This window comes from Notechis scutatus, chromosome 4 (assembly GCF_049901735.1).
Source record: "Notechis scutatus isolate UNSWTSFEM ecotype Mainland chromosome 4, rNotScu1.2, whole genome shotgun sequence".
Lineage (NCBI taxonomy): Eukaryota > Metazoa > Chordata > Lepidosauria > Squamata > Elapidae > Notechis > Notechis scutatus.
In genome coordinates, this window is record NC_142012.1 from 109,679,739 (window position 1) to 109,702,351 (window position 22,613).

The 22,613-nt window shown below is 35.5% G+C and overlaps 1 protein-coding gene across 1 annotated transcript in view; it reads right to left on the minus strand.

Moving 5' to 3' along the window:
* Positions 1 to 10,063: 10,063 nt before the first annotated feature.
* GPR26 (G protein-coupled receptor 26) overlaps positions 10,064 to 22,613 on the minus strand; it is a 35,394-nt gene continuing 22,844 nt past the window's right edge. The window contains exon 3 of the mRNA XM_087964357.1: positions 10,064 to 10,894. Coding sequence (XP_087820483.1) covers positions 10,663 to 10,894 — 232 coding nt within the window. The 3' untranslated portion in view covers positions 10,064 to 10,662. The remainder of the gene's footprint in view (positions 10,895 to 22,613) is intronic.

Here is a 22,613-nt window from a genome sequence, read left to right on the forward strand (position 1 = left end):
TGCATGCGTGCATGCCCCCTTCGTGCGCGGCTGCTAAACCAAGGGGAATTCCCGTGTGCAGAAGCCAGGGTGAGTAGATCAGGCAAGGGTGAAGTGGGTGGGCGAGCAAAAACGCATGATATATAGGATAGGATAGCATCTGGGCATGTGGCCGTGTGGGCATAACTACCAGTACGGGTGAACCATACTGCCGAGCACTGCATTTACTTTAGGAATATAGTATATGAGACTTCAGTATTGTGTTTGGCCACCTAGAGATTGGGTGTGACTGAAGAGTAGATACAGAAATTGTCATTAATGGCAGATTTTAATTTGACAAATGGGAAGATTTATTAGTAACATTAGATTAGTATGTTATATTAGAAAATCAACTTTTCTCCTGGATTCTTGCATTTGGGAATGGTTCGCCAGCATCCCACTTAAAGATCCAGGTACTGCTGCATCAGAAAAATGTTGTGAACCTCTGATTTCCAGCTACCTTTTCAGAGTAAAAAATAAACAGTAGAGTTTTAGAAAGATATGTAAATTCACAGCCTAATTCCTAGGCAGAGAAACAATCAGTGAAATAAAAATTAAGTATCTAGGATTTGTTGTCATTCAAACACTTTATAATATTGGAGTAAGTATTTCGTTTTGCTTTCCTTTGGAAATGACAGGTAACTCAAAAATACGAGTATTGCATTCTAAAATGATCTTTATAAAAATATCAGAAAGGAGGAAATGTGTTTTGCAATTCAAGGCACCTGTTCATTACTTTCTTTTATTTTCCAGGCAATCTGTAATCATGTCTTTTCAGTTTTTCTCTATGAGGGAGCCCCTGTTTGCCTTTGCTTATTAATTAGATGTTCTGCACGATAAAAGGACATGGAATATAACTGGTTAAGGTTCCCTTAATGTCTGCTATGACATTGGCACTCTACGTGGTTTAAAAAAATATGTAAATCTGAAACTAGTTCATTTACACTATGGCTGTACTGAAAAACTGCCAAAGCAGAGGGTACTCCTAATATGTTTCCACATACACATGTAAAATATAAGTATACTTTACATGTAGTGAAATATTAAAATTACACTATTAAATTTTGAATTTACCTCAGAGATCTTCTAGGTCAGTCTGTTGTTTGGTAGCTGCAACACAGGAGGCAGCTATAATATCCCTAACTGAAGGATATTCTGCTTAAAAAACTTGAAGACTACAGGGACTTATGACCACAATTGAGCCCAGAATTTATGTTGCTGAGTGAGATGTTTGTTAATTGAGTTTTATCCCATTGTATTTTAAGTTGTCATTAGCCATCTTATAATATTTTCTTTGAATAAGAAGGCAAGCTATAAATCAAATAAGTAATAATTGTATATATTTGAAGAAGTATATGCTGAAAAGGGCGCTATCTTTTTATTTTGCATTATTGCTGTTAATCTGTGGCAATACTATGATTTGAAAGAACTTCAGTGTCCCATGAAATGAACCAGTGGTGGGATTCAAAAAAGTTTACTGCCAGTTCTGTGGCTGTAGCTTGTTGGGCATAGCTTGGTGAGCATGGCAGGAGAAGAATACTGTAAAGTCTCCATTCCCTCCCCACCCCACTAACCTACTTTCCAGCTCCGTTCTCCTGTGCAGGGCAACAAAAAAAAGACCCAGTTATCAGCTGGGACTCGGGAGGCAGAGAATAGATGGGGGTGAGGCCAGTCAGAGGTGGTATTTGCTGGTTCTCCAAACTACTCAAAATTTCCACTACCGGTTCTCCAGAACTGGTCAGAACCTGCTGAATACCACCTCTGAAATAAATATATATTATCAAATAATAAATGACCATGAAATGCCTCTTTCTAGGGATTTAGTAGGGATTCAGTATTCCTACTCAAGCATTAACTGGAAAAGCACACATATATCTAAGCATTGCATATTCAGTTTTATGTGCTCAGGTTTTCTCCTTGCAGACAAATAAGGTCTGTGTCAGCCAGACCTCCAGCATGGGTTTCTTCAGCACGCTTGCTATTGGCTGCCATAATAATGGGGAGTGGGGCCTCAGGTATTTGGGATGGGGAAGTGAGCTGGTGTAGTCCCATGAAAACTGAAAGGGAGATTTGACTTTGGCACTGCTAAAGGATATGTTTACACTGTCTTAAGGCCAGCTTGTCCTGAGACTCCCGATAGAAGAAATACCTGAAGATGGGCTTTTCCACATCATACTGAACATTGATTGGACTCTCAGTGCTGGACTCGGGGGGGGGGGGGAATTTGGGGTGACTTTCAATCTGTAACTTTTGCGTGTTTTGAATCAGATCTTCCTTGCTTTTGCTGCTATCATTTCTAACTTAGTAAAAATCCCTCTTCTCTAAATTAATGGAGTTGGGGTGGGTTTCTTTCTTGAGTTTTGAACGGAGGCAGGCTTGACATCCATCTTGAATCCATCTTGATTACAACCATGCCAGCAATGTGGTAAAGGAAGTCGGGAGGCAAGATTTAATGGAAATGTTCCAAGGATGATAATACAAGATTAACAAGGTATCTACACAGCATAAATCATGAATGAATGATCCACACATATCTGTAGACAAGAATTGTCCTGATTTCAAGAAGTCCCTATTACACTTTGCAAATCCTGACTCTGATAGTCCTTTCTGAAACCTTTTTTGGGTACAATAATTCAGGATGGATATAGCTGTAATACTGTAAAATGTGTACTTCATATCAGGGAAGTCTTGTGTTATTGCACCAAAAGATTTTTACTGTTGTTTTTGGTCTGGGTTGTCATATTTTTTATTCTGTATTCTAAAATAATTGGATTCACTCACCTCTTCACTTCCCATTCTGAGAAGCATTTTCAATAATGTGTACAGAATTCAAAATCATTGAATTTCATTGTCCTGAAACATGTTTAAAGAAAAAAAAATGATGTGTGCTTTTGACAAATGAAAATAAGTTGATGGTCACAGCTAAATGCCTGGATTATATCTGACCATGCTTCTTACATAAAATGACCTTTCGCTACCTTCTTTTGGTGAAGGTTAAATCAGTATGGAAAAGCAGGAAGAGATACAGGAGCAGTCAATTCCTGAAAGCACAGAGTTTAGAAACAGAAATGAATCAGTATACTTTTGAGGTTCATTAATTAATTTAGGAAAAGGGAGGATTTTGAAGAATTTTCTCTATGTGTTGTGTTTGTATCAGCCATATCCTCTTCTCAATTTCCTAGAATATCAATACAGGGAATTGTAGAGATGCAAAATATGGATGAGTCCTCCAGTAAAACTGCTACTTGAAGGAAGGAGAAGAATGGAAAAATGTGGAAAGAGACACTGAGGGGCCAAAAGAAACAAGTCTAATTATGGTGAATCTTATTGTCATACACATTACCCTAGAATTTGTCCACTATTCTATTTTCTGCAATATCTGCTCCTTCATCAAGACTTATGGACCAAAACACACATAGTAAAAGAAAGCCATTAGCCTGTTAATGGCAGGAAATGAAATTGGAGGTTACTAAATTTAAAAGACTTCTTTTTTTAGCTCTCCAGCTTTCTTTCTTTTTTATTTTAACAATATTGCAGTGAGATCAAAGCAGTCTTTATTCCTTTAATGTTCATATGTTTCAGGAGGAACAGAATAAAACTGAAAGCAGAATCAGATTTAAACTGTATGAAGACAGACAATTTTGTTTTAGTACTCCGACAAGGACAGTGTTTTGTTTTTGTTTTTTACAATTTCTTTCGTAGCATATGGATCCATAAATGTTGACTCTTGAATATACTGAAACTAAGTGCAATAACATTTCTGTCCAAAATGAGAATTGCTTAATTATACACAATTAGCGATTGGCATGCAAGGTGTTTTATTTGGGTTATAAAAGCAATTGCATATTTGCTTTGCAATAAAGGGCACTTACATACTGCCTAGATGACAACCTGAAATAAATATATTCATAAGAAACTTTTGCAATTGTAGTTTTGGATCAATACTTTTCCTTTTGTTATATTACTTTAATTTTATAAAAAAAAATCTTAAGTCTCTTAATTTATCTATATGGTATGTGCATATCCTCTATAACTTTACTTCATACATGAACATGCCTTTAATTTTAAAAAAATAGTTTACAGCTCCTCTGCTACAAAATCTGTACATATCCTTACCTTTCTTCCAAAGAACATCTATCAATAAACATAGCATATTGAAAAGATTGCTCAAACCAATGCAAATTTAAATAAAATTGGCCAAATCAATGGGATCATAGATGTTGCAGCCAGATTATCCTCATATCTAATAACAATTCTGTTAACATACAACTGAACAAACAACAGCTAAACTTATATCAGTCATGTGAATTTTTAAAATATGGAAATAAACTCATCCTTGAAATGCACTACTTTCATGAACCGCATATATCACAACTATTTATGGTAAATGTTAAGACTTTGGGGCCTTCAATCAAGGATAATTGTGTATGTTTATAAATTAAATATTTAAAGTATGAAATTGATGTTTTCTATTTTTTTTCCTGTTTTCTATTTTTTTTCCTGTTTTTCTTTTTCCCATTAATGTGATTATAAATAGTGCAATAGTATTAACAAAATGACTGATTTTTGAATCAGTGGAATTCCTTGTTTGCAATAAAAAGATAGCAATAAATCCCACTGATTCAAAAAGCAATTGTTTTTCATTGTTTCTGCACTGTTTGGGATTATATTATATTAAGAGAAAAAAGGTATAAAAAATGGAAAACCTCAGATTCTCCCTGAGATTTGATCAGCTCTGCCCCACTTGATCTTCCAGAAGGCTGTTATATGTGTCTGTTAATTTTATGGAATTGTGATGTCTCCATTTTTCTTCAATTGATTATTTGCCACCAAGAGATATTTATTTAAAATGGGCTGTCATATTTTTTCCCCTAAATGAATAAAATACCATGTTCTGAAATCTAATGGGGAAAATGGAATTGAAAATTCAAATTTTCAAAAGTGGTTACTGGAGTGCTATTTAAGATTTCTATCTTCCTAGACAAAAAGAAACAAATCAATCCTAATTCTTAGCGTTACAAATATTTTCAGACTTTACACGGCTAGACAATGTGCACTGGAGAACTTTTGACATAACGTCTTGGCAACTAGTTGTCATATGTGTCTGCTGAATTCTTTTTTAAAAGGTCAAACTACAACAGAGGTGGTATTCAGCAGGTTCTGACCAGTTCTGGGGAACCGGTAGTGGAAATGTTGAGTAGTTCAGAGAACCGGCAAATACCACCTCTGACTGGAGATTTTACAGATCCTTCCCCTGCCACACCCACCAAGCCATGCCCACAGAACCGGTAGTAAAAAAAATTGAATCCCACCCCTGAACTATAACATTTTTGCTAACAGAAATATTAAATATCAAATCACTCAATACAGCTTACAAGTCTTACAAGTACACAAAGACTGAACAAGATAAACCTTTTCCGCATGTATTAGAATTGAAAGTATATTGAAATTCAAAGAAGTAACCAAGCTATTGGGAAACCGTTATGCCTGATTTTCACCATTGCTTCATTTGAAAAATGTAGAAAAATAAGACCAATCTATTTAGAATGAATGAGCAACCACAAGTAAGAATTGGGATTAATTATTAAGATTAAACATTCACATTATGATTATTGTGTCATGTTATGGAGACTAATTTTATGATTGTATAAAAAAATATAGTGACCAAAATGCTAATTATATGAATTCACAAAGCAACATGTATATTTTGATCATTTTGAAAAAAATTAATATGATATAATTATCAAATTATATATTATAGCAACTCTATATTTCTGGCAGAGAATTACTTATTATTAAACCATTAATTATAAGTAATGGATTTAACTTATATTAAGTTAAATAATAATGAATCCTGTAATTACAATAGACATAATTTATCTTTATGACCAATTTTTATAGCCCTGCAGCTTAATTCCCAAGCTGGAAGGTCATTGACCATACACATAATAGCTGGCATCCATTCATTGGTTTGCATGAATGATTTCCTAAAGATCAAATTACAAATCCAGTGCTTGGGTATGTATCTTACAGTCAAAATGAGAGTCCAGGGCTCTCTGTTTCTGAATAATGAAAAGAAAAATATTCTTTGGGTGGAAGGGGTTCCTCAAAATTGTTTCTTGATTGTATTTCAGTGTGTGATGAAATAGTTAAAGGTGTAATACATCTAATAATACAACTACTCACCTAAAAAGATAGCTGTCAAGATAAATTATGTATAGAATCATAGAGGTATAGAATCATAAATAATATCAATTAAAATCTTCACCAATCTTTTAGATGACCATTTTGAAAAAAAAAACTATCTTGCATTGTTGCCAAACATATAAAACATGTAGAACTTGAATTGCAGTTGTTATCAATAAAATGTTGTATTTTTCCCTAATATAATGCCTAAGTCCCAGCATGGCAAGGCTATTTTATTTCATTTCATATTATTTGTGAAGAGGAATTGTGATAACAGGTTCTTATGAGGAAATTAAAAAAAATAACGGCAACTTCTTACTATTAATTCTGGGGAAAAGGCACTCTGAAAGAATTAGAATTGTATGAAATATTTATTGTTTAAAGTAATATCTGATCACCTAATGAAATATGGAATAAAATAGCTACATTAGTTATTATTTAATGAAGAATTAAGGAATATGCATCCTAGGCAAACATGCATACCATACTTAAAATCTGTTCTTGTTTGTTAAAAATGAAACAAATGATAACATATTAAATTGGAGAACCTGTGATACACTCAACTTTTTTTGGATCTAATGTATTTCAGCCTCACAGCAAGATGACCATCAATATCCATTCAGATTGAACAGACCATTAGCATTTTAGCATATTTGTTGGAAAATACTGGATTCAAATGGAAATGTCCAATTATGCTAAAATAATTGAGGGAAGACTCAAGATCAGAATAAATAACCCTGAAGATGTTGTTAGATTCTGACTATGCACAGTGTTAGACATCACTACTTTACAGTGGTCAGTAAAGAATCCTGAAATCTTTTCAGCATATAGAATTCCAGGAAATGAAGCAAATTCATAGATTTGAAGAGAATGGTTGAGAGATTGTTAAATTCTGACTTCCATGAGATCCTATCAACAATGCCAGAGATCAGAAAGTTATTGTCCAATTAAAGGGCCTTGAATTCTTCATGCCTTATCGCAATATAGATATGTGGTTTCTTACAGCTGCACAGACAGAATCTTGTCTCCAACTTAAATAGTGTCTGTTTTGATCTTAATTGTACAACAAAAATACTTCACTGTGTGAAAATTACAGCACAAGGAATCCAGTGACTTTACAAAAGCTCTCTGGAGAATCTTGTATGATTTACCATTATACTACTTTGTATTGGTCAGTAAAGAATTCTGAATGCTTTTGAGTATATAGAATTCCATGGAAAGAAGATTCATAGATTTGAAGAGAATGATTCAGCCAACATACAATGGAGAATGAAGTTCTTGCCTTGTACTATGCTATAATGCATGATGCAAAAATCAGAAATTCTGTTTCTGTCTCTCTCTCTCTGTGTTGGATACCAAGTATGCATATTTCTCATCTCATTTTATTAAAAACATATAAAGCAGTATGGAAGATGAATCCATATATGTTGCTTCTCTTCCAGTTGTAAGAATTAAGATTAACATAATAACCAGAAAGTTAACTTAGCTTCTTAAAAATGACAGAAGCCGTCATCAGGGAATCACTTGTCCATCTACAGATGTTCTCAGCATACAATCAAATGATGAAAGTAATACCCTGGCATCAAACAAGCCTAAAATATACTTGGAAACTATACTTGTTTGCATATGAAGTCATACTATTATATGTCAACTACTAAATGGGAGGGAGGGAGAGAGGGAGGAGAATCTAATACTGTTTTACATGACTGTGCAAGAATTTTGTATTAGATCCATACATAGCTACCCCCAAATCATTGCAGGACAATGAAATACCATTCAATGAAGATCTTATTTGATATCAGAAAGATCTATGAGGAAAGTATAAATATGTTTACATAGACATGGTTATAACCTTCCACAGGAGCAGGAACTTTATGCTTGACTGTTCATTCCTTACAATTCTTTTTCTGAGAAGGGCTACGTTTTTTGAAAGCTTGAAGTGTATTTAAATAGGGGAAAGCATGTATGCAAAAGTGTTTTTGAGGAATGACTTTGGCAAAAGATGTAAAACCAGGAAGGTTTGTCTGTTGAGTGATACATTGAGGACAAATACATGGTAATTTTTAATGAAAGTTATTTAGACGTCCCAATTCTGGGTGGGTGTGGGTGTCACATTAATATGTAAAAGTATAGTATTCCTTTGGTGTGTGGGCACTTGTAAAGAGGAGAGGGGGGAAGGAGGGAGGGAGGGGGGAGAGAGGGTGGGAAGAGAGAGATGCAACTTCAGATAATAAACAACATTTCTTTTTTATGATTCTAAATATAGCTGAAATTCTCAGAAGGCATATTTTTTAATCAAAGCTGATAGTTTCTTATTTCACGCCCTTTCCTCATTTAAATAAAAGAGCCACTTAGCATAAATCTACCTTCTTCCCTCCCTCCCTTTCTTATATATATAGGCACAAAGAAAAAAGAAGGGAGAAAATTGTTGCTGTTATATACCTGTTGGAGAATTCCTTATTCAAAGTATTCATACTTTCTATTGCCCCAAATAGAGTGTTTTTATTTTTACCCAAGAGACCATTTTCTTGCAATTATAATTCTAAGTTCCAACTATTTCCTCCCTTTCAAACCCAATCATCAATGCACACACACACACACCCCTCGCAAAAAAGAAAATCAGACGGTGGGATAGAAAGCTAAGCCTGAATTCCTATATATTAAAATAAGAATTACAATATTCTAGAACAGGGGTGTCCAACCTTGGCAACTTTAAGCCTGGAGGACTTCAACTCCCAGAATTCGCCAGGCTGATAAAGTTGCCAAGGTTGGACACCCTGTTCTAGAATATCTGTTGAATGGCTGCTAGTTTTAAATACAATTGTACAGAAAAGTGAGAAAGGGTCTGTTTTAGATGTGGCAATTTTATTTCATAAATTTGTGAATTTTTTTTTTTTTTTGATGTGGATCAATGGGCACAAACAGTACACTGGGTACAGATGGAATACCAGCAAGTGAGGGGGATTCAATATCAGTAGAATTCCACCCTTTAAGCCCATCCCAACATAGCTCATAAAAGAGGAAAGAAAAGAATCAACAGAAGTCTGAATAATATATCCTTTCTTTTTGTATTACTCAGTCTGAATGTTTTCTTATTATTATGCTGAAAATTTAGCGCTAATAAATTCCCAATGTTTCTTCCGGTTTAAGCATTCCAGTTACTGGAAAGAAATGTCTAACGCTGTTCAGATTCACTTGATGGTAGTTTCAGACTTAAACACTTCTTTTTTCATACATTGTTTTTAACATAAATATTTTCATAAACGAATACAATGAGCGCATAGAACTGTCTGTATGGAATCCGTGCAAACTGCAAACGTTTTGATCCAGTTCTGAGCACTGACAAAGGAGTCCTGTACAACATTTCTGTATACACCTCTTGAAGCTGTCAGTCAGGGCTTCAGGACCAGACAGAACACAATGTCCACAATGACTCTTATTGTGAAGAAGATTACATTCTAGACTGCCAGCAGTCTGTATTTAGCCAGTGTACTGCAGACTCACATTAATGCAAAACACTTTAGGTATTTTTTTCACAGTCAGAAAACAATAGCAATATGGAAACAATTTAGGTGAAACAGCTTCCTCTCTTGTGGGATGTCAGTGTAGCACACGATTGAGAAAGTCCAGAAGGAAAAGACTAAACCTGTCCTCCAATGGACACATGCAGATTGCAGAATATATTATCTCATACAATGATGGTTCTTCTCAACCACTGAGATGGTGGGCCATGAAAGCTTCTACAGCTTTGACTGAAAATAGTGAAGCAGTGTAGTTAATAGTTGAAATCTACATAATATCCCCATTTTGATGTGTGAAAATGCTTTAGTGTGTAAAGGGGCATGAGCATCACTTTAAAAATGTGAGCAGAGTCCTGGCCCAATAATAGTACATTTCTTGTATTTGCACATAAAGAAAGCAGTACCTCAAACTAAGAATTTACAGATGAGATACCCTGATCCTCACCCAACAAGTTTATGTGCAATTAAGTATGACCTCATATGGCCATATCTTAGGAAGAATAGTTATGTCTATTTATAATAGATCATGTAGTTTATGTAATCACATTTTAGCAGGTGTCAATTTGCCATCACATATCAAAGGTGTCACAAGGTTCTCCAGTGTTTTTCTGTTTCAAAGGGATGGTAGGTAGGTAAGCACCATCCTTTATTCTCTAATCCATACCAAATCCATGTTTAAATAAAGACAAGATTATGTCTTTGCGGATATGGATGGACATATTTCATGAAGCTGAAGGAGATCTTGTAGGTTATGTTGTATAGCAGATTTAAAAGGCATCCAATTTTGCTTTAAAATTAATTACCTACATTGCCAAACACTTAACAGGCAGGCTTTCTGAAATATTGTCAGCTGATGATCCCAGAGATGTCCACCTATCATTCCTCAGCTTTTGTCCACCAGTATTATGCTACATTTTCAAAAATAGTTCTGGCCTCTTCATTCGTTCCCTTGCAAAAAGCTTCGACTTTGTGATTCACTTGTGAGAGCTGATGAATTTATTGAGCCTCTTTTCAGCATCTTGTTTATTATGTCTTTCCACGTTTTCTTGTACTGATGTCGTAACAAAGAATAAACAAAGGGATCTGAAACAGCTTTACTATAGGCCAGACACTTGGAAATAACTCCCCAGTGAGCATTGATGGGAACTATTGATGACAATTCTACTAATCTGCCAAGAAAAAAGACAAAGAAAGAAAGAAAAATTAGTGTCAGATAAACATATCAAACATTTGAATGATCTATATTAAAATATCATTCAATAACTCCACCTCTACCAAATTTATAATCTCTGGGAAATTTAGAATAGAATAGAATTCTTTATTGGCCAAGTGTGGTTGGACACACAAGGAATTTGTCTTGATGCAAATACTCACAGTATACATAAAAGTAAAGATACATTGATCAAGAATCATAAGGTAAAACACTTAATGATAGTCATAAAGTACAATAAGCAATCAAATCATACTAGGAAATAGTCAATAAAAACCGTAAGGATACAAGCGAGAAAGTTACAGTCATACAGTCACACGTGGGAGGGGATGGGTGATAAGGACTAATGAGAAGATAAACAGTAATAGTAGTGCAGACTTTGTAATAGTTGAACAGTGTTGAGGGATTTATTTGTTTAGCAGAGTGATGGCATAAGAAAGAAAGAAACTATTACTGAAAATACATAAAACTGCCACTTAGTTTGTGCGTGTTCTCCAGTCAATGTGCATACAGTGTCTAAGAAATACACCACATTCCTATCAAAATGAGGTGGACATTCCTATAGTTTCATTTTTGAAACTATATTAAATCAATTGCATTTATGCAATTAGTGGAGACACTTTCAACTAATCTGCAGAGAAGTGGCTTGATTGCAGACTTCTTTTCCAATGGATATTTTTTAATAGGCATGATTTTTTGGGGGTCAGCATTGTTACTGCAGGCCACTTCTGCTGACTATCAGCTGCCTGCAATTTGGCAGTTCAAATCCCACCACGCTCAAGGTTGACTCTCTCAGCCTTCCATCCTTCCGAGATCTCTCAGCCTTCCATCCCCATGTTGTTGGGGGCAATAGGCTGACTCTGTAAAACTGCTTAGAGAGGGCTGTAAAGCACTATAAAGCAGTATATAAGTCTAAGTGCTATTGCTATTGTTGGACAAAGAAGCGGGCTATATCTCCCTACCATAACCTTCCTAATGCTAACTGGGTGATCAGTAAGATAATGACAAGACTATCTCTCTTTTCCATTGAATAAGTGATGGCTGGTCTGAGGAAAGTAGATAAATCAACATAAACATATATTTCTCAACATAAGTCAAGAAAAATGTTTTTTTTTTCTTGGAGACCATCAGATAGATTGCAGAATGTCTATACAGCAGATAGAATTATAGTAGAGAAATAAAGCATCCCCAGGGGTTGTTAAAGATTGTGCAAGGAGTGTGTGTGTGTGTGTGTGTGTGTGTGTGTACCTCCTGTTTTGTCAAGTGTCAGGGCAGTGATGAGTGAGTGATTAATTAATGCTCCAGTAAATAAAGGAATTTTAAGCTTTATTATTATCTCAAGCAAACAGGTTTAAAAGCATCACATAAAAAGCATACATACCAAGCAACTTAATACCCACATCTCTTACAAGCTGCCAGGGGAGCTCCTTTATAAAAACATCAGAGATACCCCAAAGGTAGCTACTTTGCACAGTACCTGTCCTAGGTTCTTTGCAGAAGCTCCCCACAAACACCCCCCCAGTTTTTTTTTTTTTTTATTAAAACCTGGTACCATGACCTCATGGCCCTGCTATAGACTCTGAGGTTGTCATATGACTCGGGAGTGGGAACTGAAAGTCTGAGAGTTTTTATAGTAAGGAAACCTTTGCCGAGACAAGAAGATCCCTGATTCCTGACACCATTATTCAGTAAAGAAGAGTGAAAAACAAGATGGTTAACTCAGAATGAGCTCTAAACTTCTAGACTTTTCTTAATATGAAGCAGAAATAAAAACTATGTCACTAAAATTTTTGAAATAACAAGAGTCTTCTGCATTTTTACTATAATTCCCACAGAATCTTCTGTGGGAAATTATACTGATCAGAAAATATGTTTTCTGATAAGCGCACCAACGTGCCTACCGTCCCTGTCCTATTGTTTCTCTTATTCTATTATTTTTCTTATATGTTTCATATATTCACAACTATGTATACACTTGTACTTATTATCTTGTAAACAATTGACAAATCAAATAAATAAATAAATAAAATGTTGAATTCTTTGGTTGTGGACAGATTATTTGCACAATTTCAATGAGCAATGATAAATGCCCCATATTATCTGTACTAATAAATCAATGCTCAATATTTGTTAGTTTTAACCAAATATTTCCTACATAAATTACACACACACACACACACACACACACACACACACACACACACACCTTTTAAATACTGGCTGGCCTGGTGCATTTCCTGAGTGTAATTTCCCATGAAAATGAGTGTGAGGGGAAGAGAGATCAAACAGGATCCTGAGTTCACCAAAAGCTTTCTTGCCTGGCTGAGAGACTATATCATGTGCTGAGGGTATGTCTGCACAACATAGCATCCATCTTGCTAATGGCCCATTCATGAAGCAGGTTGAAGCCAAGTCAAGGGGATCTTATCTTGAAACTGGTATATTTCAACACAAAATAGAAAATTCTTCTATGCAAACATTCCATGTTGCACACTGAAAAAAAATCTATGGAAGGTCAATGATCTGGCCTGCTTCAGGATTTCTTCCCCTACCCACAGAACACTGTTTTGGCTAATAGAGTGAACATAAACTTGTTAAATTACTGTTCCCTTTTGAGAGGGGCAGGAAGAAAAATAAATTTTAATATGAGCTATCTCCTCCTTTTTTTTCCCTCTAGCTGAAATGAAGACATTGGCTCTAGCCTAATCCTAAGAGGAAATGCAGTAGAAAAATACAAGGAGATAGTGGAAGAAAGTGTGCTGGGAATGGTAACTTCAAAGAAAAGCAAATTCCTCCCTACTCCATTGAGGCATTTGTTATGAGTTTCCATCCAGATGGAACCTCATTATTTGCTCGTTTTTGGTTGATGCTCTTTCTGGTTAAATGCACACACTAAATTTATGAGTTGGAGAGTCTGGTTTTTGAGACAGGAAAAGTTCTCAAGCTCCCATTCCCCACCCCCACTGAACTCTGTCATCAAAGAATGAGTGATAATAATAGCAGAAACAGAAGTTTGCTGCCCTTATGTAAATATCATGATTCTACTAGTCTCACTCCTGAGATCAACATACTCTTTTTCCATGTCAAGGACAAAAGGAACGCACATTGGTCTCTGTCTCATTGTCTCCCCTACCCCCAGTGTATGTCTGTGGACATTCTCATTCACCCAGATCATGGCTGTCCCAAAGGTACTTTTTCAAGAGGTAACTGGACTCTCTGATTTTTCTTTGAAAATGTTTCGCTTCTCCTCCAAGAAGCTTCATCAGCTCTGACTGGATGGTGGGAGATTGAAGGATTTGTAGTCCTTGTAGACAGCTGGTCATTTGTATTCTTTTAGAGAGTCATAGAGGCCACCTGGACGTTTATCTGTATGGCCTTTATCACTCTACATTTAAAAAACAAAGGCCACTCTTTTGAAGACAGCAAAGTCCACATTTTGGACAGTCCTTTCAACAGTTCCAAGAAGGCTCCACACCCATTTGCATTACTCTGCAAATGACCCTGAGGACACAGATAAATCTCCAGGTGGCCTCAACAACTGTCTAAAAGAACAAAAATGACCAGCTGTCTGCAAGGAGTATAAATCCTTCCATTCCCCACCATCCAGCCAGCGTCGTGGATGAGAAGTGAAACATCTTCAAAGAAAAACCAGAAGTCCAGTTGCCTCTTGAAAAAGCACCTTTGGATGGGTTCATTAAATCTTTTGGAAATTTCCCTTCATAGAGAACTTTACCTGTGCAGTCAAAGAATATGCTCACAATTGCATCTGTAGAGGTAAACTATAATGAACCAATACACCAAGAATATTTATGAGTACAATATAATGGTATCATTGAAAAGCTGCAGCATATATTACCTTCAAGTGAACAATTAGTTCCACTTTCTTATAATTAATTTCTGTCAAACTGTCAGTTTCAGGATTTTCTATCACATGCAGTAAGTCCCACTCTTATCTGTAAGATCTCCATTAAAAATATTGAAATGTACACAAGCCATTTTGGATTTTCCAGTATTCAGAAGGTTTTACAGTATTGTTGTCAAAGAGAAGCAACAAGAGAATGTAGAGATAAAGCTAAAGTAGTTCAATATAGGAAAAATATAATTCATACACTAATGTTAATTGATTGATCTTTAATCTATATGTAGCTTTGAAAAAATAGATATGAGCCACTGGGATTCATTCCATGCACACTGAAATAAACCTTTCAATGCATATTGAAAATAATGAATTATGACCTTTACACAGCTTGGCAATTTTTTTCTGTTAGGAAATCAAGTAAGTGTTTTAGATGCAATTATGACTTGAACTTTAAAAGGCTGGATTTAACTCCCTCCCCCTTTTTGGTTGGGAGTAATAAAAGACTATATAAGCTACATCAAGAAGACAGCAAAAGATAACTTTAAGCCATTATTCTAAGAGAGAAATTATAGGCAGTAGCTATTATCATTATGTGATTGTGCCTTTCTGAGTCTAGATCAGAGTGTCTCAACCTTAGGAATTTTAAGTTGTGTAGACTTCAATTTTTCCAGAATTCTGGGAGTTGAAGACAAGGTTGAGACATACTGGTCTAGACCATTTCTTGATCCAGGCACAGGGTTACAAATTTGACTGGTTTCAGTATTTCAAAAAGATATTTGTATTGGGAATTCATCAGAGCCAGAGAGAGTTTAATTCCCTCACATTCTTGATTTCTACAAGGAGAAAATATTTTAGCAAATTTAGAAACTGCTAACTACAGTATATATTAGTTATATAGCGAGACAATCTGGTGGTCTCTCTCTCTCTCTCTTTTTCTCTCTTTGATCCATCCATCCATCCATCCATCCATCCATCTGAAAACATACTTAACACTTCTTCTTTCTCTTGTTTTCCTCATAAATAGGGAAATCCTGTAAGCTGAATTGGGCTGAGGGAGAGTGACCAGCCCAAGGTCACCCAGCTTGCTTCCATGACTAAGGTGGGATTAGATCAGTTTCCCAGTTTCTAGTGTGGTTCCTTAATCACTAGCCCAAACTGTAACTGTATTAAACATACTCTCCTTTATCATATAAATATTAATGTATTCATAGAACTGGTCCAAAAAAAGTCGATACCACATGAATTTTTAGGATATATATATAGTTTAAATCAATGACAGATGACTTCCGGTTTGGGCTTCTTCAGCGACGGACTGAAATCCGCGATCGTGCACGGTTTTGATCCGTGCTCGCTGCTGGAGCACCCCGAGCTGCCCAGATTTGGGGCTGAAGCCACCCTGTAGAGGTGGTGAAGAAGGGGGAGCCATCAGCGGGGTTGAGGAAAGCTGCATCTCTCCTCCTCAGCTGGCCATTACTCCCTTTCCCAAAGGCGGTTGCAGCAGTGGTCAGAAATGGCCACATCAAAGAAGAAACCGACCAGACAAGATTGTGCAGGAGGAAGTTTAAAGGAGAAAGTTTGACTGACTGGGTTGAATGGAGAACATCTATTTAAGGTACCTGGAACCTGAATTTTAAAGACTAATACTATTCCTAAAAAAGATCTTAATCAGCGAAAGAGAAAGGGAAAGGAAATGGAATTAGCTTTTTTTCCTTTCATATTGACAGTTTTAATTGACTTGGAACATTAAGAAAAAGCAATTCGATTAAGAAATTGACACTAATCCACTTTGACATTAATAGGCTATTTCTAGCTGAAAATAAAGTGTCAAAGGGATATAGATTCTTGGATAATTTAAAAATTTTCTTTAAAAAAGAAAGAAAGCAGAGGAGGGAAAAAGGAAACAAGAGGGTGGAATCTTGAAAATGGAGGAGACCTCCTGGAACTTAAAAAAATCAATAGTGGAATTTTAACAAGGCTTGCAAAAGATACATTGTAGCTGAAATTTTGTTACAAGATAACAAAACCCCTGGAAAGAGAAAGTGAGAAAAGAAGCAAGAAACAGTTTTGGATTATTGGATGATTCCTGGAATTTTGGATGGTGGATCCTAATGAAACAATTGGGGGTTGTTTAACATTTTTTTAAATGGCATCACTCCTTGAAGAGTTAAAAATGAGACTTAAAGAACAAAAAGAAGAAGCACAAGAGGGGAGATAATCTTTTGGCTTCGTATTTCAATTTTTAGAAATGGAGATTTTGAACTATGAAAAACAACAAGAAACACTGGCAGAACAAGAAGGGCAGGATAAAGGAGAAGCCATCTTTAATGACCAAGCAACTTTAAGCGGAGTAAAAAAGGGAAAGGGGGGAAAGGGAGTTAAAAACTTAAGCATTGAAGCAAAAACAAAAAAAAAGAGTAATATGAAAAGCAATCATAATATCAGGCAGAAGCAGAAGGGAGGATCACAGAAGGGAGAATCAGATAGAAAAGGGAATAAAAAGGAGAGGGAGAAGAGGAGAGGGAAGAGGGAAAGGAAAAGAAGCTACAAAGGACAGAAACAAGATATAAAGGTACAGGAAAAGCGTACAAGAATTAAAGGTATAAACCTATTTAAAAGACACAGAGACAATGGTTAAAATTTAACTTAAGGAGAGGATTCTGCAAGGGTGCATGGGATAGCATTGTTATATTAGAAATAGAAAAGGGTTAGAAAATATGTTAGCTGATTGAAGTGATAGAAAAAATTTCTATTGATGTGTAGTGGAATATTTGTTTGTAAAGAGAATAAAGCTCTCAATGATTTAAAAAGAATGTTTAAAAAAAACTGAACAGAAACATGGAAGATTTTTATCAGTTGACAAGATGAATTTGAATAAGAATAATAATTTGATTGACTACTGTTAATAACTATTGTTTTGTTTTTTATTTAAAGACAGTAATAAGTAAAATATGAAATATAGATGATTAAAGTGAAAGACAACTGATATTACTAGGTAATGTTTGTTAAAAGAAATAGAAATGTAAAAGATTGTTATTAATATTAATGGCAGAACTGTACTTGAATAGAATAATTATTCCATTTACTATTGTTATACACTATTGTTATACACACACACACACACACACACATACATATACATATATACTTTTTTCTTTTAAGAATTTAGTGTGTATTTTTAAGGGAATGTACCAAGGAGAATTCGATTGAAAATAGGTATGTGTTATAAAATAGAGGTTAAAAAATGAATGTTATCTGTAAAGGTGTAACTTAAATTTTTAAACAAGGTGTTACACTCCAATCTAGTAATTACTGGGGAAAATTTGTTTTATGAGAAAAGATAATATGAAATTGTAAACAGGACAGACGAAAGTATAAAAACATTGAAAGATTTTAAAAATTAGAAAAAGATATGTAATTGAATTAAGAAAGGAATGAGATAATTTAAAATAAGGCTATAGGAAGTAAAGAAAGGGAAAAGCTATTGAAAAAATTGTGAAAATAGTTATAAGTTATGGATTAGAATCTATAAGATAAATATGTATTGAGTTTATGTCTGTATGGAGAAGTGATAACCCGGGGTCATGCTGTTCTCAAAAAAAGATATTTTATTTGTATTTATGTTTTGGAAAACTTAAATAAAACTTTTATTTAAAAAAAGAATCAAGCTTCCTTATATCCTTCTTGTTCAGTCTTTAAAAGAATAGATCAATGTTTATTACTATGACATTAAAAAACTATAACCTATTTTTTTGCAGTAGTTGATCCAATTATTTTTTCCAATTGTTTTTCTAATGATTTTTTTGAAACCATCATCTGCTTTTTTGTTTGCTGAGTGTTTAAACTACTAAGCAATTTTGGAGAAATTAGCCATTGATTTCTACTCTGCAAAAAAGAGGTCCCAATAAATCCTGCCTTTTCTTTCTTTCTGCTATATTGTTAAGTATTAGATACTGGCATGGGGAAGTGTTGAACAAAATATTCTCAATAGTCTTCTAAGTGGTCTTTCTGTGTCTTTTTTTTTTTTCTTTGAGCATCTGAAGAAGGCAGAGTGGGAGACCTGCTCCTCCGTTGGCCATGTTTATTTTATTTAGAAAGGAGCAATAATTAGGAACCATCTCCAAGAAAGGAAACAGTTGGAGTTAGGCATCTGTAGAAGCTGCTATGTAAACTTGACAAATGTTTGATAATACCATTGACTTTCTCTATGATAGTGATACATTATTTTTATCCTTAAGAAGTATCCATTCTAATCTGTCAGTTCTGTTGTGCATCCAAACACAAGATCATCCAAATGTACTCTTTCTTTTTCCTCCTCCTCCTCCTCCTCCTCCTTCTGCCACTGCTACTATCTGTTATTAGTACTACTAGTAACAGATATCCAAAAAGGTCTGTAGGTTGTTTTAAAAAAGACTATTGATTGCTATCCTTCCTCAGCACACATTCTGTTGTTTCTCTTCTAATTCTACATTAGATAGTTATTTCTAATACTTCCGCATTATATCTATGTTTTTTACAACCGGCATTAGGTATCATGGTCTCTTTATAGAAAAGAGTCCTTGAACTTACTGGCAGATCAATCGCCATTAATCTTGCCTTCTAAAAAAGCATTTAAACAGTCAGCATATATCTGTTATATTTTCCATCCATTGGATACAACATAAAAGAGAAGACAAAAATAAGACTAGCAAAATATTGCAATATGGTATTAACAGACACTCAACTGTATGAATACTGTATAAACAAAGTTGTTTGTTTATATATTTTCAGAAATTGCAGATCACTCCAGTCAGGGAATTTTGGATGACATGCAACTTCCCGATACATAATTAGGATTAAAAGAACACAAATCATTTTTTTAAAAAAATGTACAGTAAACATACAGTAAATCTTGGAGATAATCTACATTGCTACTAAGAATTGACAGTGACATAATGGCACATCAACAATTCATCAATAAGACAAAACTGAGACATATATTTAGAAGAATAAAACCAATTCTCCCTCAGGAAAATAGTTGCAGTGACCATTTTCCAGTACTGGAAAATGTTATTTAAATGTAATTATATTCGATAAAGTTAAGCACATTTAACATTAACTGATCAGTACTGGTTGTCAGGACTCCAGTAATGAGCCCCATTTAAATCATGTCTCTAGCCTGATTTTCAAAGCTCAAAGAAGATTTATTAGGAGAAGACATGCCAGTGCTGCTGGGTGTAGGTGACTCTGAGACACATCATTCATTGTCATCCTTGACCCTGGTTTTCCCCCACCCCCTGGGTGTATCATAATTCATATTCTCCAATGGGACACATCCATAACCAAGAGTCATCAATCATGCTCTCCAGTTAGAATTTTGTGCAGCAGAAACTTTGGTCGCCTGGAAACTATCTATGTGTTCTGACCCAACCGGGTTCCCAGAGAGCAAACACAAAGGCAGCAGCCCCCACCTTTCAAGGTTTAATCACGAATGCTGTTCCTTTACAGATAAAAGGCTGCTTTCCAACAATTATCTCCAACAAGAAAGAGCCTTGCCAAGTTGTTTGTCAAGGCTGCCAAAAACCCAGAGATAAGAACTAATTTACAAGATTCACAAACTAAGATGTCCACCAGTTGAGCTAAGAAATTCTTTGCTGTCTGCAAAGAATGCTTTTCCAAACCTGGCTTTTATCCTCTTAAGGGAGGGGCCATTACCTTGCAGCCTTACTCCCGAGTCGCCTCTGCTGCTGTAATTGTTCTTTCCTACGAGTAATCCTTTGTGCATGTGCACTTGGCACAGGCTCCTCAGGAACCTCCTTGTCACTGCTGCCAGTCCCCACAATCTCTGAAGGCAGCAGTCCACTCCCTGATGGTCCTGGCCCCTCATCGGAGTCATCGCTCTCCTCAGCCATCTGCACCTGCTGCCGGCTAACCACAACACTATGAAAGCATCCATGGAATGCAGTTTCATTTTTGCAGATGCTACACTACTCCCCCTTCCCTTTCTGTTGGCAACTCTGCAAGACCAGAGAAATATTTTATGAATTGACATTGGTATCAGATAATATGGTGGTTCAAGTATTAGCCTATTACAAGTTACATACCTACAGAAAACAACTAAGCTTGAAACAACAAGTATTAGTTACTAATTAAAATAGGCAATAGTCAACCCCTACAAGATGCTATTGGCTAGGACCGATTTAGAACAGTTTCAGAACATATTTGGGGCACAAGCAGAGCACTGCTTTAAAGCAGATGCTTTTTGATTCCAGATTCTCATTTGAGCCTTAAGTGTTCCTTAATTATAAGAACAGAAAGCTGTCTTACATTTATTCCAGTGGCTACGTAGAAATGGCAAAGATCAAGCAAACCACTAATTCATGGGTGGATGTATATATGTATTTACTACAGTGGTGGGATTCAGTTTATTTTACTACCAGTTCTGTGGGCGTGGCTTGGTGGGCGTGGCAGGGGAAGGATACTGTAAAATCTCCAGTCAAAGGTGGTATTTGCTGGTTCTCCGAATTACTCAAAATTTCTGCTACCGGTTCTCCAGAACTGGTCAGAACCTGCTGAATACCACCTCTAATTCACTGGATATATTTATTTATTTATTTTAGACAGTATTAAATTATATTTTCCATTTTAAAATGATCCATCAGAATCTATCATCTATCTATCTATCTATCTATCTATCTATCTATCTATCTATCTATCTATCTATCCTTAACTACTTACCTTCCTACTTACAGTATCTACCTGATCTATCAGAATCTATTATTGTCTCTCTCTGTCTTTCTTTCTCATCACTCTCTCTCTTTCTGTCTCTCTGCCACCTATCTATCTATACTTTATAAACATACTTTATAAAGATCAGGCAGAAGATAAGTCAACTTTAAAGCTGTTCTTAACAATCTTATTTGGTCTTATAAGTCCGGCTACATAATGGTATATTCATCCATCTATCCATCCTAATCTAATTTATCAACTCATGGGTCATCTATTTATGTTTACCTGATGCCCCAAACTAACCACTATGGGCATGAATCCAAGCTGTAATGAAATAATATTTCACAATCAATATGTCAACTGACAAATTAGCAAACAAAAAAAATCAAATGTTACAATGAAAAATAGTCATTCTGCACTATGTCTTTTGAGAAAATAACCATAAAAATGAAAAATCTGATTATACACCTACTCTCCAGAGAAGAATCTAAGAGAAGCTATCTCTCATTCCAATACTTTGCAACACTAATCCATTATCTTTCCTCTCCCCAATGTATTGCTCTGTCCCAATACATTGTTTTCTCTAAGCACTGATCTAATAGTAGGATAAATTCATCTTATATTGATAGAAAAAAAGACCCAGCTATGTATTTACAACATGCTATTCTTAGATCCCCTAGTAAGTCCTTTAATTTCATGCAAATATGAAATATTTTTAAGGGAAGAGCAGTATTGGGAGCTCATAACACAACTGCCAAGATCTAAGCAATGTTACATCACTGTTAGTCTCTGGAATTGACTGGGGAAGTAAGAAAGAATTATTTTAATATAATGTGTCAGATAAATCTAGATGATGTAATGCAGGGACCTCTAACCCCCGGTTCATGGACTGGCACTGCATCGCAGTATGCCAGCAACCATGCTACGCAGACAAGTGAAGTCCCATCTGCAGGATGCAGGCAGCATGTAAAGTCCACAGGAAAGTCTTTCTCCCCAGAACCGGTCCCCTGTGCCCAAAAGATTGGGAACCACTGATATAATGATTATCTATCAGGGACCAAAGATGTTTTCTTTTCAAATTTGGAGTTTGATTTAAAATGTTTTAATCAGCCTA